The sequence below is a fragment of the Dromiciops gliroides genome, chromosome 4 (genome assembly GCF_019393635.1).
Source record: "Dromiciops gliroides isolate mDroGli1 chromosome 4, mDroGli1.pri, whole genome shotgun sequence".
In the NCBI taxonomy this organism is placed as follows: domain Eukaryota; kingdom Metazoa; phylum Chordata; class Mammalia; order Microbiotheria; family Microbiotheriidae; genus Dromiciops; species Dromiciops gliroides.
Genome location: NC_057864.1, coordinates 307,363,478 through 307,388,114, shown reverse-complemented (window position 1 = coordinate 307,388,114; position 24,637 = coordinate 307,363,478). Strand labels below are relative to the sequence as shown.

Here is a 24,637-nt window from a genome sequence, read left to right as displayed (position 1 = left end):
CCTAAATGCTCTTTCTTTTTAATCTATTTTAACTGCCCCCCAAACACCCTCAAATCCCTCATTTGAGGGGAGACACTTTTATTTCTAGGGACTATTTTAATTTTTCAAAAAGGAGCCTAGCCTAGTGGATGCCAGTCTCATGACCTGGCACATCTAGGTTCCTATCTTGTTTCTGACACCCAGTAGTTGTGTGACCTTGATTTAGTCATGTAACCTCCTTCTTAATTCCTTTGGGCAGCTGATAGTTTGCCAATCTGCATTAGTAATAGAGTGGGGAAGGTGTCCTCATACTTGAAATTCCCTACACAGAAGAAATCATAGGTATGGAATTTACATTTTAAATTTTTATGTATTCTAACCTCCCAATCAACTCCTTTTTCAGCCCTATAGTCTTACTTCCAGGAATTTCTCAATTTTCCCCAACCAGAAAGGGGAAATAGTGCATCAAACTGATAACCCCATTTAGCTATAACAGCACAGATTAATATAAGTATATGGAGCACAAACATAACTAAGAATACCCATTTCTAACTACCTAGAGCCCAGATTAGTGATCTTTTGTTGCTTTTCTAAATATCACTGAGATTCCAGCCCCTAAGAACAGAACACAGAAAGGTAGGAAAAATAAGAAGAAGAAAGGCAGCTCCAAATCTTAGAAGAGTCAGTCAGTCAATAAACATTCATTAAGTGCCTACTATGTGTCAGGCACTGTGCTAAACAGTAGGGATACAAAAAGAGGCAAAAGACAGTCCCTGCTTTCAAGGAACTCAACATCTAATGCCTCACAGTTTCCTGAGACCCCTTTCCACTCTTTGTCAGGTTTTGAACTTTAGAGCATGGCTTGAACTTGACACTCGTCTTTACCTCCCTTTATGCTTCAATACCTCAGTTGAAACCAAGATCATAAGGAGTAGAAAATTAAAGTTCTGGTATACACATTATTTGCCAGAAATGACACTAACATTATCCTAGAAAATAAGGCAAAGAGTGAGTGCATGAGTGTGTGTGTGTGTGTGTGTTGATACAAACTATCATTTTTCAACTTTGTATCCCTATGTGCCTGATATATCACAGGTTCTGAGTGATGAACTGAATCTGTTCAATAGATTCTATCAGGTATGCTTTTTTTGAGTACTCATCATGATCTCAGGATCAGGTTTTCACTTGTCACTATGCTAAGATAGAACAATAGCATTCCTGTGCAACTGAAATACCCAGTGTTCTAGTCTGTAAGTGAACATTTTTTAAAATCATAATTATACATATATGAAATTCATAATAATTATATTTTTCATTCCAATGTCTAAAGTTATAATGTATGTGTTGGTGGGTGTATATAAATATATATGTATATATATATATAAACACATACATACATACATATATGGAAGTATAAAGAGCATAAACCTAACTAAGAATAGCATTTTGATATATAATATATAATAATGTAATTATTGTAGATATATGAATATACCAAGATAGAGAGGACATTTCAACTCTTTAGATATTGAAACAAAAAAGTAACTATTATGGATTTCTTAATTTACTATACACTAAGGAAGCTTAATTTTCAAATATTTTAACTATTACAGGTTTAGTTATTTAAAAGACAGGTGATTATATAAGGTGAAATTTACATCTTTTTTTGTCAATTTTTTTTTAAATCCATACCAGGTCCCAAGTCTCAGTTATACTATTACTTGAAAAGATATCTCTCTTAATAGCAAACATGTTTGACAGCACATGGAATTCTTCTTCATGGTCTAATTTAAGAATCAAAATAAATTATTGGGTCATGTATTAAGTTAGCACTGCCAGGGCAGAGTATACATACTGATTAAATCATAAAACTTTTAAAGGAGCACTAAAGTACCTAATTATATGTCAGATGACATCTGGAAAATGCTATAAAGCCTAGAAGGTAATACCAGATGATGTAAGATCCAAATTTAAAACTGAAATATTGATTCACTGATTCACTTTTTTATTCAAGAAACCTTTACTTAGGGCCTACTATGTACAAAACATCATGCTAGGTGCTGGGGATACAAAGATCAACAATGACTTGGATATTGGAATTCTTTTCTAGAATTATGGAATATACAAAATTTAATGAGGAAGTCTAGAGCTGTGATTTCGTCCATACAGGGAATTCCCAGTGTAGCTTACTGCCTTCACTAAAATAAATCAAGAATTCTTGTGTAATTTATAGTCTTAGCTGCCTAGGACAGAAGGATATTCAGTGAAATGCCCATTATCATATAGCTAGTATGTAACAAAGACCTGTAGGATCATAGATCTGTAGCAAGAAGGGACCTCAGAAGCCACATAGTCCAATGTCCTCATTTTTCAGACAAAGAAACTGAGGCCCAGGGAGTGACTTGTCTAAAGTCACACAGGTAGTAAATATCAGAGGTAGGATTTGAACCCAAGTCATCTGATTCTAGAGTCTATATTTTATCCAGTATATCATGATGGGAAAACAGGAACTTCCTCTATCTTGACTCCAGAGCTGACTTTCTATACACTATGCTATAATTCCTCTCTCAAAAGTTTTAATATAAACCCCCAAATTGTCATAACTTCGCTTTTAAAATTCCACATTCATTAAAATGCAATGAAAAGAAATGTACTTATTTCTTATAAGGTGCTAGTATTATAACTGGGAGTAGGGAAGCATGACAAAGGCCAAACTACCCTATCAATTGCAAAATATTTTAACATTTTATTAATAAATTACACACAAATAAATTATATTTTAAAACCACTATGATACATTTGTACATTTAAATTTTAATACTATAAACTTTGAATTTCTTCAAAAAGAATCAATCCAATTCAGTTCCTGAATCCTGAATCAGCTCCTCCTCATCATCTTCACTATCAGAATCTTCATAAAATGAAATTGTAGCTTGAATTGGAAAATTTTTCAGAAGATATTCTGCTTCTTGATATAAGAAATCATAACATTTTGATTTGGGCCAAAATAGTCTGAAACAAGCAGACAACATAGCATGCTTTATTCTCCATGTACATTTTCTTTCAGAATTCTTAATACTCATGAAATTCTTCCATTGATGCCCCAAGCTTCCATTGATCCAACAGTTGATAGATGCCCTTAGTATGGTTCCATGAGGTTAGTGTTGGTATCCTAACTTTCATATGATAAAATTTCAACAGTGTCTTAATAACCAATTGATTTTTGCCACCCCATCCCACCCCAAACAAAGTTCTAAGTTGAAAATGCACACCTACTTAGAGGGCTGACCAATATCACTTTCCTTTCACAGAAGTATAAGGTCAGCATTTTCACTTGAATAAATGGATCAGGATTTATATCATGTCAGTGACAATAGATATATTTATACTTACCAGAAACAGTTTTATTTCCTAATTTCTAAATAATTTAAAAGACAATCTAACCTGATACACAAGGCTTTTAGTTCTGATGATAGCAGAGCTTGCAATATTACGAATTTTGTACAAAGACAATATATATCTAAAACCTTGCTTGAAATTAATAAATATTGCCGATATGTTACGTCTATGTCCAGCAAATATAATCATGGAAACTGTAAGCTAGAGCCAGACTAAAAAACAAAAGCAAAATTTCAGTTTTTACAAAGCACTCATAATTTAATGTAAAGGGAGGGCTACTTCTCATCCCTCAAAAAAAAAAGTCACTGTTGCTCATGGTTCAGATTGGGTTTGATGTACATAAAATTTTCTCAACAACTTAAATTTGTGGGTGAAATAGGTTGTGTAAAAACTAATGATAATCTCTGAATTTATTTAATATGGATTTTTAAATTTTATTTCCATTCCACAAATTTAATGCAGTTTTCCTCTTTGCCAAGGTAACCTCAATGTACTCTACTGGAAATATTTTAGGTAAAGATAAGGTTTCAATAAGATAATCAAAAGATTAACTATATAAAGCAGAATTCAAGATTGTAAAAAATTCCCACTGATTTTAAAAGGAATGTTATTCATATGAGAATGACTGGCCAAAAAAATCTGAATAAGAAAATATACACTTAAAGCTAGAGCATTCTGTTAAAAACAATCTTCACTCTGCAATTTTTTTCCCAATAGAAAAATCTTTTTGGTATTTATTCTATCTCTCTGGAATCCATTTTGTGATCATAACAAAATGACCATTTTGATTCAGGAAAACATACTGAAAGGTGATAATTAAGTTGAAGGAAAAGTCTGCATAGCATTCAGACTGTCATAAAATTCTCCTGTTTAGCCCTATTCCAGAGTCTGCATATTTGCCTTTATTTCCCCTCCCTTATACAGTTAGCTTAGCAGCAGCCATATCACTAAATTATTCAGCTTAAAAGGATTCAAACCCTGCCTGAAACATTCTCTGAAAGTATTTCTACTAACTCAAGCCCCCAGCACAAAACTATGAATAAGGAATCATATTCTTAAAGTAATACCGTTCTGAACTTGAAAAATCTTCATATTCTAGTTAGAAGTGAATTAAGCACATATAACAACATGGTGAGCTGTCAATTGAGGGTCTTTCCCTGATCAAAATATGAAGGTAATGAGGTTATTTTTCATGGTAATCTTGTAATTTGAACCTTATGCACCTAGACTGAGAATCCAACACCATCTTCATCATCAACTTTCAAAATCAAAGTCACAGTAAAAAAATAACAGGGCACTTCTCAATCCCAATATTCAGTTATGAACATATATCCAGATATCAGAATTCCAACAACCTCAGTCTTCCAGAACATTGCCTTGAACCTGAAGGTGAAAAAGGCCTCAGAAGGTGTGTACCACTCTACATTTACCAAACAGGCAAAAAAAAAAATATTAAAAGCACCAAAACTCTATGCTGGCAAGTTGTGTACAAGCAGGTACAACCTATCCATTGTTGATGGAATTGCAAACTTAAAGGATCCTTTTGAAAACAATATTTTTAGTGCATAGTAAAAGTCACAAAAATAATCATATCCTTTGATCCAATAATTTCACCACAGGGAATATGCCTGGAAAGTGCTCTCAAAAACAAAAACAGAAAAGAAGCTATCTGTACTTCCACAACAGTATATATAATTGTCAAGGAAGGAAGGAGGAAAGGAGGGAAGGAAGGAAGGAAGGAAGGAAGGAAGGAAGGAAGGAAGGAAGGAAGGAAGGAAGGAAGGAAGGAAGGAAGGAAGGAGGGAGGGAAGGAGGGAGGGAGGGAGGGAGGGAAGGAAGGAAGGAAGGAAGGAAGGAAGGAAGGAAGGAAGGAAGGAAGGAAGGAAGGAAGGAAGGAAGGAAGGAAGGAAGGAAGGAAGGAAGGAAGGGAGGAAGGAAGGGAGGACGGATGGAAGGAAGGAGGGAGGGAGGGAGAGAGGGAAGAAGGAAGGGAGGAAGGAAGGAAGGAAAGCACAAATATCCAATAATAGGGGAACAGTTAAATAAGTTGTGGAACATCAATGAAATGGAATACTATAATATAATTGAAGACAACATATATGAGATTTATAAAGAAACCTGAAAGATTTTATAGGAAATTGTGTAAAATGAGAAAAGCAGAATGAGAAAAATGGAGTATACAATATTCACAAACATTTCAGAGCAAAAGTGAATAAGAATGAATAGACAAAGAACTGGGCTAGGGATTTAGAGTGACTAAAAATATGGTCATGCTGCTTTATGCATTGAAATAAAGCAATTTAAATGTAAATAATAAGCAAGTTTAATTGATTGCATTGATGTTCAGTGTTAATAATTTTAAAGACACATCCACACACAAAAGAAAGAAAGAAAAAGGCCTAAGAATCCAATAAGGCCCACTCTCTTCACTCAAAGGAAAAGCTGAATGCATTTTAAGGCCAGGGGAAAAAAAAGGTAGGGAGTAGGGAAAGAGGTAGAGATTAGACTTGTGTGCTTGTTTGTTACCTGGTTTCCCTAATCTTTAGCAAATTAGAAGCACATAGGAGGAATGGCATTTCCAGAAGTGGAAATAAACTGACATTAAAGGAAGATACAACTGAATCTGCTGAATCATCGACTATAAAGCAATCTTTTTACTATGAGAGAAAATCCACTATATACAGTATCTTATACCCTAAGAGCATCACTGCATTAAAAACAAAGGACAATGAAAGGTCAATTATGTTCAGTCAGCTCTGATTATCTAGCTTTAGAAACCTAAAGGCTTTTGTGACCCCAGACAAGACACTAAATCTCTCAGTGCCCCTAGACAATTTTGTAAAATTGTCCATTGAAAAACAGTTGAAAAAGAGCAACATTGGTAGAGGGAATTTCCTCATCTAGACAACCCTACACCAATTAAATCAAAAGTAAAGACACACATACACATAATCTGATTTTTTAAAGTATACATTATACACACAACATACAAGCACATATATCTATATTTCCATTAAAACTGCTACAACTTTAAGTTTTATTGCTTAACAGTGTTGGCTTTGGCTATATGGAAAATTCAAATGTGGAACATCTCACTCTCCAAGGTGTTCTGTGAATAAACATGCTTACTATAAATATTATCTCAGAACTTTATATAATGCTACTATGAAATATACAAAGGTCAGAATGACGATCCTGACATTTCATTGGCAGCAATGACTGACCCTAAATCACAGAACTGGGGAAATGTTTCCATTCCAGGGCCCTTCCCTGGACCACAAAACCTTTCTGACTATAAAATGACAAATGACCATACCTTGATAATCTTTAGGGTCTTTCTTAGACTTCAGGTTATAATTCCAAGGGATATCATCCCACTGTCCTAGCTAGATTCCTAGTTTTGAAGCTGTCATTTAATATAGTCTCATTCCTCTTACTCATTTTCAACAGGAATTTTTTTTTTAAATTGATGCTACTTGAATGACGCCAACTTCATTTACATCCTGCAGGCTTCTAAAACATCTGCAAGATGCAAGGTGACACTGCCGTACTTCTCTGCATCAGAAATAATCCCTAACGATTCCCTGTATGATAAAATATTTCCCAAGAATTTATGACGTAATTAATAGGTATAACAATTCTTTAGGTGGAGACAGGGAACTATTATATTCCTACGTTTTGGTAGAGGGGAAAAAAACGAACCTGAGAACAGGAACACAATAGCCTTTAAAAAAAAAAAAGAAGGTTCTTTTTTTCTAAGGGAGAAGAAGGAAGTCCTGGACTATCTGACACCCAGCCAGCCAGCTAGCTTCGTGCAATCCCTTCCTACTATACCCCTCGGGTGGGTGAAACAGTAATTACTGGGTAGGGGGTAAGACATGCCACTCACCTCACTGGATGTTTATATTGGGAAAGTTTTCCAGAGGTTTCTGTCATCCCAGGCACTTCACACACCTAAGATATAAATGAGAAGGAATCAAATTACTCACTTCAAGGAGAAGCCGGTAGAATGGATCATCCCCACAGTATATCCAGCCCCGCCTACCGAGCTCTGGAAGCCGCTGCGGATCCCTTTCTAGAACCAAATCTAAATCTTTTTCAAAGAAAACAACCATCGGATCCGACTGGCAGAGGTTCTACCGGGTGGAATCTCAGGGATGGCAGAGATGCCCAATATAGGGTAGGGGCTAATAGGACACACAAGATCGTGACTTTAATAGTCATTTGGGTCCTGACCCTCCTATGTCAATGATCTGTGATTTCGTCAATGTGCGAATTCCTTCCAATGACGCAAATCGCAGCATTTCTCCTCCCCCTCACGCACTTTACGTCTCGCCCCAACTCGTTTATTTGCTGTTCCATCTCCCGCCTCCGTGCCTTTGCCTCTGCCCTCCCCCATACCTGAATCGTTTTTTTTCTTTTTCACCTGCTGAATCTTAGAATCCCTAGATGCAACAGACCAGCCACTTTTACTGCCCCTCCCCACTGTAGTTGGCACCCCCGCCCAAAGCTTTGTTGTTTGTATTTATGTATTGGTGATGTGTGCGCTGTATAACCCCCCAGGACAATGCTAGCTCCTTTAAAAAGGCGTGAGACTGCTAGGTTTTTGTACCCCAACGTCAGACACATAATAGACCCTTAATAATTGCTTGCTAAATTAAATTGAATCTGTCTAGAATTCTGTAGCTAGGATGTCGAAAGGCATCAGGGTGAAGAGAAATTAAGAGACTTTCCCAGGGGCACAGGGTCCTCCAGCCAATACATCCAGCATTCTGTCTTCGTGCCTATAAATCTGGCATCTCACTCACTACCTCCAACTCTCCCCATTCCAACGCCACACACACACACACACACACACACACACACACTCTTCTTGTTCTTAATCCTGGGTGTCTGCATTTCTCTCTGCTTCTTTCTCATCTGTAGAACGCGGGCCACTTACTGTATCCTTGGGTTTGGGCTGCATTTTCTCCGCTTCCTCTCTAGGGGTGCCAAGCCAAGGTCTCCAAAAAGCGGGCGACCTGCAAGTCGCGGGGGTGTGGGGAAGAGAGCAAGGAGACAGGAGAGAAGTGTGAGTCAGAGGCAAGGCGGCTGTCGTGATCGTGAAGGAGAGGGGGTTAAGACTTTCCTGAGAGAGAAGGGGGAGGGAGGCTTTAGGTGAATGGGGGGGCTGGGGTGGCGCAGAGAGGGAGAGAGGAGAGGTGGGGGATGTGGGGAAAAGGGAGCTGGAGAAATCGGGATATCTCAGGCAACCGTAGGGGCTGGCGAGGGGCATTGTAGGGCTGAATACCCTGAGTTGTTGCTCCCTGGGCTCGGGGTCTGAGGAGCTGGGGTTTCTGGAAGCAAGCGGCAGCAGCTGGCCCAGTCGGGTCGGGACTCCGAGCTCTCCAAGGTCTCCATGTACACACCCGGTCACTAAGGCAAGGGGCTCCTTCTCCCACACCCCGTGGCCCTGGTCTTCTTTATATAGGCAAGATGGCCTGATGCATATTTAGAAATGCCCCCCTCCCCACGCCATCCCAGACCTCGGGCCAGCGGGGTAAACAAAAAGGCTGAGCGTGAAGGCCAGTTCGGGTAAACAAGGTGGGGTGCGAACGCGTGCAGCTCCCAAATGGCCCGAGGAGGGATTTTTGGCAAGCAAGTGTTAATCGCTCTTAAATAGACACATGGCGACCACACTAGCCTATTTCCATGTGAAGAGGGGAGGAGGAAAGATTAAGCGAATCTACACGTTTTGTGGATTTTTGCAAAAAGCTGGTAGTGTCTGGGGGCCACCCGAACCGCCCTAGTCTGCTGGCTTTTCAACTAGGGCAGCTGTACTCAACTAGGCATCCAGGTCTACAAGAATGGGACTGGAATCACAAATGAAAAGGGGCTTTCTTGATCTTCTTTTACAGGGCCCAGTCAAGCATATGAATAAGAGCCCTGTTATACAAGGCAGATTAAACTCCTTGAAGGAAGGGAGGGTGCCATTTAATCTGATTTGTACCTTCCCTTCTCAGAACTATGTACGTGTGGCTTCCTTAATATCATTGGACAATGGTGATCACCTGTCAAGGCAAAAACTGAACAAGGTGAGAAGTGGTCCAGGAATGAAAAAAGTCAGAGGAATCCTAAGTCTTGTGATGTCCGCGTACAGCTATACATTATCTAAACCGTGTTGTATGCTGTCTTTTTCTTCTCTTGCCTTCCCCATCTCCCCCATTTAATTGTGAAAAACCAAGCCTTTGCTTAAAACCCACATTCTGGAACCACTTAGCATCTAAATCCAGTACTATCCACTCAGTAGGTGCTACTTAGGAGAGAAACCCTGTAAATATATTTTTTTTCAAATATCACAATAGGAAAAATTTTAATCAAAGTGAGAATTTCTTCCACCGATGAAAAACACAAGGTGGGGGGGGGGGGGAACCAAGGCAACAAGCATTTATTAAACTTGCTATGCCTGAGGAACTGAGCTAAGCATTTGCAAATATTATCTTATTTGATCCTCACAACAACCCAGAGAGGTTAAGTGCTAAATACTTAGCTACAGCTTAAATAGATAAGTCCCAAGGAGTAGTCTGAAGCACCCAGAGGCTGTGATTTGAAGAGGGTCTTACAGAGAAAGCCCTATACCTAGATATCTCAACTATGAATTTTAAGTACTTAAAGGTACATTTTCTCTTTAAAATTGTAGGTGGACTATTTGAATTGGGGGGGGGGGGCGGGGCGGGGCGGCGCGCAGCTAGGTGGTGCACTGGATAGAGTACCAGGCCTGGAGTCAGGAAGATTCATCTTCCTAAGTTCAAATCTGGACTCAGACACTTAACTAGCTCTGTGACCCTGAGCACATCACTTAACCTTGATTGCCTCAGTTTCCTCATCTGTAAAATGAGATGGAGAAGGAAATGGCAAACCAGTCCATTATCTTTGTCAAGAAAATCCCAAATGGGGTCACATTGGGTTGGACACAACTGAAAAATGACTGAATAACAAATTTGAATTCAAAGTGCAATATTTCGTCTATTCAATGAGTGAGTCAAACCATTTCTGGATGGGAAAACTTAGTTTGGACTAAATATGTCCTTGGCCGCTCTACTCACTCCTTGTCCTTTCTCTTAGAGTTACATTAACCATCTGGGTTTAAGGAAATGAAAGAGGAATTAAGAATAATAAATATCAACAGATGTTAAATTGCCAGTTTGTACATAATTTATATACTATTATACATTATATACATGTATACAATGTATAATAGTATATAATTGTGTATATAATGTACATACTAGTACAAGCTGTGTACATAGTGTATATACTACTAGTGTATACTATTACTATGGACATTATTTATGCTGCTGAATTGCTGATATCCTCCCTCTAACACTCTTAAGCAGTAAAAGCAATATTAAGTAGGGGATTTGTGACTGAGACAATTTTAATATCAAAATTAGTTTTAAATTGTGGCTCAAATTTTTAGCACTGTGTTCATGTTGTTTATATTGTTTGTTTTTCCTTCTTAGCCTTTCCGTTGAACTAAGCATGACTAAACCTCTCCCAGAAGGCCATAGATTTTCTCTCACCAGTCTGCAGAGCAGCCAGCTCTTTACATTTTTAATGATTGGGGATGGGATGGAGAAGGGCAAGGAGAAGCAGCTATGACAGCTTCTGGAAACATGAACTGCTTGCCTCCTGTCATGAGGGTTTGCTTGGTATAAGGGCAGGAACCTTTCTATGATATAGTAAATAAGTCCTGGAATAGCATGGTTTACCTACAGATTCTAAGGCAAATAGAGGTTAAGGAACTTACACAGGTCAGACTCCAAGGCTATCAGCATCTTCTATGCTGCTGCCTTATTGGTCCGAATGTACCCCTCCCCTCTCCAAACACAGGTGCCTTTATGGTTGCATGTTTCAATAACAGAAACTAACCAATCACATGGAAACTCTGGAATATAGATATCATTATAATGGAAAAGGAAGAAACAAAAGGGCCAAATGCACTAGTATGACATTAGATTGTTTGCTAAATAAGAAAAAATTTAAAAATAATATCACGTTGTATCTTTCTCACCCTTTCCCCAAAAGACTATACATGAAAATCCAATTTAGGTGCACTCTTCTGAATTATAGAACTGGTAGAGAACTTAGAGTTCTCTAGCCCAATTAAATCATTTTATGGAGAAGGAAACAGGATAAAAGAGAGTAAATGACTTGACCAAAGTCATTCCAACTTTCTTTACATATATAATAAGATTTGCACCAAAGTTAGAATCTCTTAAGTCAAATTGTGAGAGGAGGAAACAAAAATGCAAATTTTGTCAAGAGGAAAGTATATTGATAGTCATTTTCAGATATACCTCATTTATGAAATATACCTCAGGTTTACAAATACACAGTGATTTGGGTATGGTTATTTGCTTTACAAAAGATTATTTCAGTTTACAAAATGGTTGTTTTAGGATTCCTTTCAGTAGACACTTCCTCTAACGTATTTAAAATATCCAAATTTACAGAAATTTAATCTATAGTTCAACTTTCTAGGAACACATCTTTAATGGAAAGCAGGGTATACCTATACTTCCAGCCTCTGCACTATGTATTTCAGTTAGGATGGTAGATACAAAGAATTGGACAAAGTTAGGTTTTTGTTGCTGTCATTGTTTTTAAAATCACATGAGGGAGGCAGCTAGGTGGCGCAGTGGATAGAGCACCAGCCCTGGATTCAGGAGGACCTGAGTTCAAATCCAGCCTCAGACACTTAACAATTACTAGCTGTGTGACCCTGGGCAAGTCACTTAACCCCAATTGCCTCACCAAAAAAAAAAAAAAGTCAAAAATCACATGAGGGAGTCAGTGTGGCATAGTGGATTGAAGGCCAGCCTAGAACCCAGAAAAATTCAGTTCTAGTTCCACCTCTGATAGGTACTAGCTGTGTGAGCCTGGGCAAGTCACTTAATATAATACTCTTGCCAACCCTCTAAGACTACATAAATTGTAGAGACAGTAGCAGCCATTATTTGGAAAGGGAATTTTCTCATTTGTGTGTTCATTATATTAATATCATCACAAGTCTAGTCTCTGTCTCTAGTAGAGTATGATCAATGACCTTTCCACAGAAAATATGAATGCTATTGAGATAGATAATAGAAAAGGCTTCGCAAGTTCACTAGCCTTTCTCACAATTCTCTTGTATGATTATTTTCTCTTTAATTCAACAAATATTTATTAAATTCCTACGGGTGATAACCAGGCATTCAAGTCAGAAGAAGAAAAAGTTTAAAAAACTAGACGAATATAATGTAAGTTCCCTTTTTGGATGTGACCTGGTGGTGGCCCCTCTTCTCAATGAGACCTCATTAAGTGTGTGACTTACCCACCACTTACACAATGAGGTGAAACTCAGAGGTGTGAAGGACTGAGGAGAATATAATGACTCACAGCTGTTACTGCCACCTTGGGCCTCTATGATAAAGGGTCCTACTTGATGCAGTCCCAGGAGAATTCACAGTTCCTATGCTGTTCTTCTTCAAGATTGTATAAATATTATATGAAGAAAATTACAGGACCTGACATAATTTATTTGACTCAGAAAAGGTTTTGTAAAGAAAATGTACTCCTTTACAAGCAGTCATCATCAAGGAACATTTATTAAGTACTTTCTTTTTGCCAGGTACAATCCAACAAATTTTTAATGAGCTAGGTGCAATGCATTGTGCTAGGTGATAAGAGATAAAAAATGAAAAATGACCTATCTCTGCTCCAGGAGCTTACCATCTAAGGATAAGCATGGTTCGCAAATAACCATAATGCAAGCTAAAGTATAATAAGTATATAGAAAAAGTCCAACAGATACTTGAAAGATTTGGTGGGAGGAGGTATCATTTCTAGCTAGCTTTGTAAGGGTGGCCCCCATACTAGGCCTTGAAAGAAGGTAAGAGTTTCAACTGTCAGAGATATAGAGGGAGTCTATTGAAGGAATGGTGGATGATATGCACAAATGCATGAAGAAAATAGAGCAAGACAAAAGTGAGGAAAGGCTAGAAAGGTAGGTTGAAGCCAGATTGTGGAAGGCTGTACATGAAAAGGAGTTTCAAACTAATGACAACAGTGATTCTCTGACAGGTTTTGAGCAGGGGAGTGATACATTGGGAAATTGTCTGTGGTGTGAAAGATAAATTGGAGAGGTGAGGCACAGGCAGTATGATATGCATCTCTTAAGAAGCTTTTGCAATAGTCTAGTTGAGAAGTAAGATGGGTCTAAAGCAGCCAGTGGGGGGATAAAGTTTATTAATAGGTTTAATAATATTTATTTTAGTTTTGTAAGTTAACCAATACTTATGAGTCATTTTTGAAAGTTTTATAAATATGCCTGAAGTGTGACCTTCAAAGGCTAATCCTGAAGATTAACAGCAAAAGAAAACCAAATGACTTTTCTAATACTCATGGTTATTTTGAAATATTCATCCTGTATTTAACATGTTGTTTTTGATTATTTTAATTGTTAAAAATTTATTGTCATTATTTTCTTTCTTTCTTTTGGGCTGTACCTGGGAGTTCATAGACATAGGGAATTCCAGGTTTGGAAACTGATGATGAAGGATTATTGTTGGTCAGTCATTTTCAGTTGTGTCCAATTCTTCATAACCCCATTAGGGGTTTTCTTGGCAAAGATACCAGAGTGATTTGCCATCTCCTTCTCTAGTTCATTTTACAGTGAGGAAACTGAGGCAAACAGAGTAAAGTGAATTCTCCAGGGTCACACAGCTAATAAGTATCTGAGGCCAGGTTTGAACTCATAAAGATGAGTCTTCCTGATGCCAAGCCCCGAGCTCTTGTAACTCATAATTTTAGAGAACTGCTTGGTTTGTTGAGAGTTGAAGTGATTGAATATTAGCTGTGCTTACACAGGTAATGTGTCAGAGGCAGCTAGAACTCAGGCCAACTCTCTATCTAATTTGCTGTGTCTTCCATCACTCTTGTAAATGACATTGAAATTAGTTGACAGAGGAATGAACATTTGTTCCAGGACATTTTTTATTTACCATGAATCCTAGGTAATTGTTGTTAGCTTTGTTTCAATGATAATATCCTTTGGTGGTACCATTGGTACTGAGTGGAAAGATTAGTTAAGTAATCGAGAGTAGGTCCATCGTACATACTGTCATCTGTGCACTGTGGACTACAAAGCTTTCTGTCTCCCTAATGGAATTCCCATGTCCTCTTGTTTTTTTGGCTGTGGAAATTATTATTATTTCATGTCTGCCAGAAACCAAAGAACTAACAATGAGAGCAGAAAAGAAACAAAGCATATTTACATTATCACCAGATTTTTTTCTTTTCGTTTTCAAGTCACAAGTATTTTTTTAATTAATCTGTTCCTCCCCACTGAGCAAATTAAACACTTATGTGCACAGCCCACATACACACACACACACACACACACACAATATCTCCCAATATATAACTACATAGCCTGACAAAATAAACCCTCACACTAGTCATATCAAAAAAAGTTCGCCTTTTTCCAAATTTTAAGTTCATCAGCTGTCTGTCAGGAAGGGAAGAGTAGCATTCTTCATCTTCATTCTTTTGGACTTGGGATTTCTTTTTCTTTTTAAACTAAAACCGAGCATATGAACTCTAAGCTGACAAGTGATATAATATGGGACACTTAAAATATTATGTCTGAATGTGCCCAATTCACCAAGGCCTTAATTTATCTACAAGCTAATACTGTACTATTTCTTTTTTCTTAATGGATGAAAACAATTTGTGCAAAGAAATTCTATTAAAATTGACAGATTTTAAAGGAAAATACTTTCTTTCAGTCTGAAGATCAGTACTGTTGTGAGAGAATTGGTAGCCAGTGCATTTTCCTATGCAGAAGTCAAAAGCATCTTTAAGCAGTAGATTTTCCTTATTTGTTATTCAAACAAATCTTTACACAGGAATGTAGGATTGCAATTTTACATAGATCTTTTTTTTTTTCAGTGAACTGTAGGTGTCGCCAAAACGGAAACATCTGTGAGAACCTTCTCCTATGCAGCAGGTTTAAAGATTGCAGTGAATCTGGCATAGGCCAAAGACTGCAGACAAAGCCAGGCCTGGAGTGTGTTGTTCTAAACTGGAGGGTGCTCACAAATGGCCCTGGGAGAGATTTAACAAGTCTGTGCTAATCACACTCATACATGGGAATATCTGGATTGAAAACAGGCAGATTTACTTTTGAACCTACCCGTATCTCAATTATCTGGGGTTTTTTAAAAGCATATATTTTTTTAAATCTTCTGATTCATAATCTATCTACACTGCAAATGTATCATTTGACAATGTTATTATCAGATGATTGGGGTTGGTACAAATTCATGGCAGAATAAAAGAAACAGAATATTTGTATATACATGAATTCAAGCATCATATCTAGAAATGTTAAAACTGTGTTGTAGACTCAATTGCTAAGATATTGAATATTATTCACAGATTACTTAACCCTGAAATATTTATCCTTCTCAGGATAAAGTAATAATCTTCTATTCTCATATTCGTTATTTTATATTTTAGGTTTTTAGAAAGCTTTTGATAGGAGGCACTGAATAGGCAACTGACTTCAAAATCAGAAAGACCTGGGTTGGAGTCTTTGCCTTTGATATATATTGGCTGTGTGACTCTGGGCAAATCACTTAACCTCTTAGTACTCTGGCAAATCTCTAAGATTCTATGTTGTAGAATAGGTGCCAATCTCACTTGGTAGAAGAAGTTTCCTCACTGAGGGTTTCCTTATACCAATGAAGGCACAGATCCAGTCCCAATCCTTTAATAAGACCTCAGATTTCATTTTAAATTCCACTGTCATATGTAACATAACATTTGTGATTAGGGAGAGCAATCTAGTTTTCCTTCTACAGATGCTATAGACTAGAAGGAAGCCTAAAAAACAAAACAAACAAACAAAAAAGTATGCTAGACAACATTTCTGATCTATAGGCAGGAATGCACTAAGCATAATAGAAAAAAAAAAGTTGTCTACCCCCTTCCTTGATTTATTTAGATCATGATACCACTTGGTGACTAGACAACTGGTTCGGACAGTTGGTCATTTCCCTAGAGAAAAGGTCATACTGAGCATGTTCTCAAGGAATTCATCATAGGTCCAGCACTTCTTAATTTTCCTAATGGCTTGAACTGAAGAAAAGAGCATTTACCCTAAACTTGCTGATGATACTCCCTTGGATGGGGATGATGAAGGCACAGGAGAAGAATAGGAATCAAATTTTAAATGACAGAGAAAAGTGGGAAGCCATAAATTTGTCAGTAAACAAAAATGCATGGTCTTTCACTTAGGGAAGAAGTACTGCTTAAGTACAAAGCAAAGCAGTACTGGATATTCATGCATCAGACACAAAAAAGATATGCAGTCATGGAAAAGCACCAGCTAAGTATGAGTCATCAGTAAAATCTTTTGAGAAAGCAAGAATAGTTAGTTAACATTAGATATAAATCTTGATCTTAAAGTATTATACAAAGGTGTTTTGTTTCTTGTAATGTATGATATTATATTAATAAGAGAAAGAATGAATTTTTTAAAACCTCATATTAAGTATTTCTGATGTGCCAGCTCTGGAGATGTGAATACAAAGAGCAAAATAGGTCCTGCCCTCAAGGAGCTTACAGTCTAATAAGGGTATCCAACAGATAGATTGGGGTGGTCAGAGTGGGGTGTTTTGGTCACAGAAGTCACCAGGAAGGAGAGTAGAGCCATAGGGCCATTGACTGATGCATCTTTTCTAGGAATGTAGTTGATACAAGGTAAAAGGGGATGGAGGTGTGCCCACCATGGCTAGGGAGAAGCAATGTGGTGGTGAGTCTGGGTCACGGGTACCTGTCAGAAGCCCAGGAGCTCAGAGCACAGCTGGAGTGCTAAGTAGGAAGCATTTAGTCTCTATTCTGCATTTTATTTATGGTCCTCAGAAGAGTATGATAATATGATAGCAATCCATCAATTAAATATTTGGGGGTGATTAACTTTATAGAGTACATGGACAAGTCTCTAGGCAAAGTTCCTGACTCAAAAATATTTAATTGATGGATTGAGACTGTAATATCATACTCTTAAGTCCATAGGTTTTTTTTATTGAGGCAATTGGGGTTAAGTGACTTGCCCAGGGTCACACATAAGCAAGATGCAGGCTAGAAACAAGAATATGCTAAATAGAGGAACAAAAATAATTAAAGTGTTGGAAAATAGGTACCAGAAGGAACAGTAAAGGAATTTGCATATGTTCCTAGTTGTTTTTTTTTTTAATCTAATCCCAAATCCTTTATAAAATCAAAATAGTGCTGAAGATCATGTATTCAGAGTTGGAAGGGACCTCAAAAACCACCTGGTCCAATGTCCTCATTTTATAAACAAAGAAACTGATAACAAGAAAAGTTAATGGACTTGTAAAAGGTCATAAAGTTAGTAGGGAGCAGAGCAAAGATGGAAATCCAGGTCCTCTGACTCCAAATGGCATGAAGACTCTTTCCATTCCCAAACCTTTAACTGATTTGATGTTTGAACTTGGATAACTGGGCAAATTCTCCCAAGGCCCAAATTCATCAGGTAAAGTTTCCATAGATGGAGCTTTAGGGGAAGGACTTAGAGACAATTTGTGATGTGGGAAGTGGAGTTCAGTTGCTCCTGCTTCACTTAACCAAGGAGTAATACAAGCCATAGGCAAACGTCTAAATGTGTTCTGAAAACCATCAGCTTATTTCTACAAGTTTCTACTTTGTTTTCAAATAAGCCCTCTTCTGCTCCCCTCCAAAAATAATAGAAAAGTTCATAATAATAATATATAATATACAACTAAAATAAAACAGACTTTTTGACTGGACACTTTGCCCAGTGACCTGGTATTGTGAGCATTTGTCCTCTCTACTTGATAGAGGTAGACGGATTGGCTATTCAGGTGAACTTTGAATCAGTTGAAGATTTAGGAGTATAAGGTATAAAGTCATAGAAAGAAGTTCTGCATTTAGAGTATCTTAGAAATGTGGTCCAATTCCCTGATACTCTGAGAGGGGAAATGATTTGTGCAGGTCATTTAAACTCTCCAGCTGAATTCATTTTTAATAATATAATGCTTTTCTTACAAAATATTTAAGTCTTTGTTAAGATTACATTCATTCGGGGCGGCTAGGTGGCGCAGTGGATAAAGCACCGGCCCTGGATTTAGGAGTATCTGAGTTCAAATCCGGCCTCAGACACTTAACACTTACTAGCTGTGTGACCCTGGGCAAGTCACTTAACCCCAATTGCCTCACTTAAAAAAAAAAAAAAGATTACATTCATTCACACAACTTTCACCATAAAGAGAAATGAGTTCCCCACCCCCCATTCAGTAGATGAAGAATAAGCCACATGATTTGGTAATTTAGTAATAGGATACCAAGAACAAATTTGATTCATTTTGTGACAATAGTAGACCCAGGCTAAGTAAGTCATGAGTAGAGAAGGATTCAAGTCTGAAGACTCCAATTTCTATCTATCTATGCACTAAAACTATACTTATTAGAGAGTAAAGACACATTTTTTTTCCCCATTGCATTTACTATCGCTCAGCCTTTAATGAAGTATAATTAATGGACTGGAAATAAGGAGGCCTATCTTCATGACCTTGGCTCTGCCACTTACACCAATATGATCTTCAACTTTCTGAGGCCTCCTTTTCGTCATCTATAGAATGAGGGGATTGGATTAGAACAAGGTTGTTTTTAACCGTTTTGTGTCCTGGACCACTTTGACAGTCTAGGGAAGTCCATGAGCTCCTCAGAATTATGTTGCTAAATGCATAAAATAAAATCTATAGGGTTACAAAAGAAACCAAATATATTGAAATACAGTCATCAAAATATTTTGAGAAACATCACAGCCCACAGGCTAATGGTCGATGATTTCATATACTCCCTGGTAGTTGATTTCTGAGATTTCTTAGGCTACTATAGTCAGCAGTTGATTTATGGGGCAGGACAGCTGCACCTATTACTAATGATCTTCAAATGGGTACCAGCATCTTTCCCACACTGAGGCCTTGCTGCTCTAACTGGAGAACATGCCCTAAAGAACTTAACTCTGTCCTAACTGAACTCCCACCCAGGGCCCTCACTGTCCGGATTGATGAATGCTTCACATGTACTACTATATCAGGCCAGACCAGCTCCAGCCTTGGAGTTTTACTCCCCAGGCATGGCCTCAATACCTTGCTACCTTGTAGGCATGCTCTGTGCTGCCTTTCCCTCCCCTCAATGTTTGAAACCAGAATCAAATCTCCTGGAAAAGGTATGGGAAGCTACTACTTATTGTCTCTACTCAGGATGCCTGTGACTTTTCCAAACCAAAATTACCCTTCCTAGCTACCACTCTCCTGTATGTGTACTCTCTTCCATTAAAAGATAAGCTTCTAGACAGCAAGGACTTTCTTCTCTTTGGTATTTGTATATGTATCTCCAGAGCTTGGTACATAGTAAGTGCTTAATAAATGCTTTTTCATTCATTCATTCATTCATTCATTCATTCATTCATTCATTCATTCATTCATTCATTCATTTAAATACAGCCAGGTTCCCCTTGGTGCAAATAAAGAGTCCCATGAAGTTGTCACATTATTCAAATTCAAAGCGCAAATTACCATTGGGCTGGAACAAATTACTATATTTTACATAATTATAACTTTGAATATTGTGTATTTAAATCCATGCCACCTCTTCTCAGGATTTGTTATTTGCACTAATCTGTAAATTCACTCGAGCTGCATATAAAAGCAGGAAGAATACTGGGATCTGGGCTGTGTGTGTTTCAGAAAGACGTTTACAACAAGGTGAGACTTCCTTGCTGGAGAGCAGTGCATCTCTATGGAGCCTGGTTACCTGAGTCCCAAGTGGCTTCTCCTGTGTGTCTGTCTGTATTTGTGTTTTTCTGTGTCGTGTTCTGGCTTAGTAAAGCCAATTGTTAAGTTTCAATGTGAGCATTTAACCTCAGAAAAAGCAATTGCTACAGATCAGGGCTTGATTTATTGCTTTATTGATTGTCTAGACTTAAGAAAGTGTTAATAATGCAAATTAAACTTAAAACTGTTTGTCCACACATTACCCTTCCTCCACTCCTCCCAGAGCCTGAATGTTAAAGATTTGCCTTATATCGCTCTACATACATTGCTTGTGCTCAGTAGGAGGGCAGTAGAAGACTCAGGGAATGAAGTAATCACCAGAACCTGTAAGCTAAGGATGATGGTGGTGGTGGTGGTGGTGGCAATGACAGCATTTATATAGTGCTTTAAGGTTTGAAAAGAACTTTACATCCATTATCTCATTTGAGCCCCATGACACTGGTTGTATGTGTTTATGAGAAGAGTGGTTTACATGGGGTTCCATGTGAAAGGTCAGCAACAGCTCCCTGATAAAATTTTCTGATCTCTTTCCTTTCCTCTTCAATACCCCTATATCAAAAGTTGTAGGATGCTAGCAATCAGTACTCACCAAATCCTGGCACCTTGCCGCTACAGAATGTGATTGTACAAAAACACAATTGGGAAAAGAAAGAAGAGAAATGCCAAGCTAAATGGATGCATCACTAATTTTAACTATAATTAACTTTGAGATCCATGGATAAAGAGTAAAAGGTGACTGTACAGGGTTTACATAAAAGGCATTGTTCATCAAAAATTTTAATAACACAAGCATGTCATCGTAGAACAATCTATAACAATCTGGTAGATCATGTTGATATTTTATTGCTTTAAATCAAAGGGCTTTGTAAGACATATGGCGCAAAGGATTAATATAATTTCAGAGCTGGAACAGACTTCAGAGACTATCTAAGCCCAATTCATACTTTATGAAGGATCAATTTATGACATACCTGACAAGAGGTCATCTGGCCTTTACTTGAAGACATCCAATAAGGAGGCACCCACTGCCCCCTGAAGGTTCCCATTCCACCTCTGGATACTTCTAATTATTAGAAAGGGATTTTTGTTTGTTATGTTTTTTTTCTTAAGTCAGGCCTAAATTTGCCTCTTTATAATATCCCCCGCCCCACTCCCCTGTAATAAACACACACACACACACACACACACACACACACACACAATTCCTATTTCTCTGTCCTCTGGGACCAAAACTAACAAGTCTAATATCCGCACCCCCCCCCCACCGAAATGCAATAGCCCTGAATATTCAAAGACAGCTCTTAGCCTCTACTAATAATCTTTGGGGGGGGGGGCGGGCAATGAAGGTTAAGTGACTTGCCCAAGTCACACTGCTATTAAGTGTCAAGTGTCTGAGGTCATATTTGAACTCAGGTCCTCCTGAATCCAAGACCAGTGCTTTATCCACTGCACCACCTAGCTGCCCCCTTGAGAGCTCCTTTATCATCCCAGTTACCTTCTTCTGGCTTCTCTAATTTGTCAATGTCTTTCTTAAGATGTAGCACTCAAAACTGGACACAGTACTCAAGAAGTGGTCTGACTAGGACAGAATACAGTAGGACTATTACCTCTCTAATCTTGGTCATTATGTCTCCCTCAATGTAGATTAAGATGTCATTAGTTTTATTGGTTATCATAACACCTCATTAGTTCACAGTAAGCTTGCAGTTCACTAAAATTCACAGATCTTTTTTTCAGACAAAATTCTATTTAACCACACTCCCTTCCCCTATGTTGTTTTTTTGTGAAGTTGTTTTATTTAAATGTAAGATTATCTAAATGTAAGATTCATTTCTCGCTATAAAATGCCATCTCATTATATTTGGCTCAGTATTTTAGGCTATTAAGATCTTTTAGGACCTTTGATCTATCATCCAACAAAGAAGGTGCCCATCACAATTTTATGTCACCTACAAATTAGATAAGTATTCTATCTTGGATCTTGGACCATTCTACGGGAAACCTTCCTTTAAGGTGATATTGAAACACTAATAACTACATTTTGGGGCTGATCATCTAATCTAGCCCATATCTTCCTGTATTTCATAAAATATCATGAAAGACTATGGCAAATGCTTTGCCAAAATATTAGCTAAATCATATCTATAGCATTCCCTTATCTATTAATCTAGTAAATCCATCAAGAGAAAAAAATAATGTTAGCCAGTCATGAGGATTCTAGATGTTTGCTAACCATTTCTTTAATGATACATTCTAGAATTTTCCCAGGAAGTCATACTCACTGGCCTCTAGATTTCAAAATGCACTTTTCTTCTTTCTTTCCTTTTTTTAAAATTAGGACATTTTCCCTTTTCCAACCTTATACCACCTCTCCTACCCTCCATGAACTTTCAAACATCACTGATATTGGCTCAACAATCACATCTGGTGGTTCTTTCTGTACTAGAGGATGCAGTTCATTTTGTACTGGTGAATTCAACTTGTCAAGGACAGAGAGATTCCAATGACTAGCTCTCTAATTATCTTGAGTATTAAATCTCTATTAGTCATTTTTGTTCTGTCCTTTCTAGCCCAAATATTATTCTTTTTGGCAGAGAAAACAGGAGCAAAATAAACATTGAATAACCCTGTCTTTCCCTCAGTTACCTGTCATCATGTTCCTATCAATGTCCTTCCTAAAATGTGACAGAACATGGTAATGCAGAGGTAGCCTAGCACAGGGCATAATACAACAGGCCCCTTCTCTTACTCATCACAAGATAGGAATTGTCTATCCTCTTGCCTTCACTTGGAGAAATGAGAGCAAATAGTAGTTTCATCCCTTATTTTATCTTCTTCCCAACAGAGCTACAAACAAAATGTTTTAAAAACTTACCTTCTTACCTTCCATTGAAGAAAAACAGTGTAGGGATTGAATGGGAAATGGTAGATATGTCAACAAAAGAAAGAAAAGAGCATCAGTAAAACATTTTAAAATACACAGAAGAGAACAAAAAGAAGTTCAAAAGAGAATACCAAAAAGTAGTGTTGTTAATACTTTGTTAAATTTGATGTACCTTTTTTAAAAAAATGGAATGCAACCTGACTGGGTGGGAGAGGGTCATCCCTTTGATTCATGTAGCCTGGAGAACATAATTGATTGGTGGGTACAAACAAGGAGACTCCTATGTGTGACAAGAGAAGGGAGTTGGCGTGATAGCTTTGGAGAAGACATTCTTCACATCTGCTTTGAGAATGGACATAGGTAGTTTGATATTCTTTTCAAAACCTTTACACAGGGAGGAGAGAGAGAAAATTCTTTGGAATTCACAGTCATTTAGGAGAAGCCAGCTGCTCAACAAACATGTCCTTGATTTCTGTCTTGCCTCCCTCCAGACTTTAGGAAATTTTCCCTTTGGTGAGATCAGGTCCTTTCAGTTGAGTGAGATCTCATTTCACTCCCATCTAAGGAGCTCATTCACTCTTTTTTTTCCGGGCAATGAGGGTTAAGTGACTTGCCCAAGGTCACACAGCTAGTAAGTGTCAAGTGTCTGAGGCAACATTTGAACCTCAGGTACTCCTGAATCCAGGGCCGGTGTTTTATCCACTGCAGTGCCACCTAGCTGCCAACAGCTCATTCACTCTTCTTCTTCTTTTTTTTTTGGTGAGGCAATTGGGGTTAAGTGACTTGCCCAGGGTCACACAGCTAGTAAGCATCAGGTGTCTAAGGCTGAATTTGAACTCAGGTATTCCTGACTCCAGGACCAATGCTCTATCCACTGTGCCACCTAGCTGCCCCTACTTTTACATATTTTCTGGCACATTCTAGTCTTCAAAACTCTGATTTCTATTTGCTATCTGCTTGGATAAATGGGTTTACTTGCTATTCACTATCTATGATGGTCTTTTGTGTAATGAGCATTTGGTGGGAAAGAGTCAAACTCAAAGGTGTAAGCTTGAATTACACCCTCCATTTTTAAGGGTTAATAACCAGGGAAACTAGGAGCTATTTTTGCTTTGGAACCTAAAAATCATGACAGTAGACCAGCAATATTCAGGGGGTAGACAGATATAATTCTAGTTTGATAACCTTCCCCTCAAGGGAGAACAAAGAATCAAGTCCCATGGCTTAGCATCCTACTTCTTTTGAGAAAAGAATTACAGTCTCCTTTAGAGAGAAGTGAGAGACGCCTATCCATGAATCTTCTCAATCTGCCTGTCTGTATGTTTAGACATCCTTTGTAGGTATAGAAATCACATGCGCAGTACATAATTTACATGTAAATAACAAGAGTTCATGGATTCATCTATAATTCTCATTTTTTGTACTTTATATATTGGAATCGTTGTCTTTGTTGATTAACTTAATA

General features: G+C 37.8%; 1 protein-coding gene across 4 annotated transcripts in view; it reads right to left on the bottom strand.

The window, feature by feature from the left end:
* Positions 1 to 2,701: 2,701 nt before the first annotated feature.
* RIPPLY2 (ripply transcriptional repressor 2) overlaps positions 2,702 to 24,637 on the bottom strand; it is an 89,741-nt gene continuing 67,805 nt past the window's right edge. For 3 of the 4 annotated variants that reach the window (XM_044000065.1, XM_044000066.1, XM_044000067.1), the window contains 3 exons: positions 8,321 to 8,399; positions 7,268 to 7,332; positions 2,702 to 2,991 (listed from right to left, as the gene is read on the bottom strand). In XM_044000065.1, coding sequence (XP_043856000.1) covers positions 2,829 to 2,991; positions 7,268 to 7,332; positions 8,321 to 8,399 — 307 coding nt within the window. In that variant the 3' untranslated portion in view covers positions 2,702 to 2,828. Of the gene's footprint in view, positions 2,992 to 7,267; positions 7,333 to 8,320; positions 8,400 to 8,668; positions 9,907 to 24,637 lie in introns of those variants that run through there. The other variant, XM_044000064.1, reaches the window with a different exon arrangement.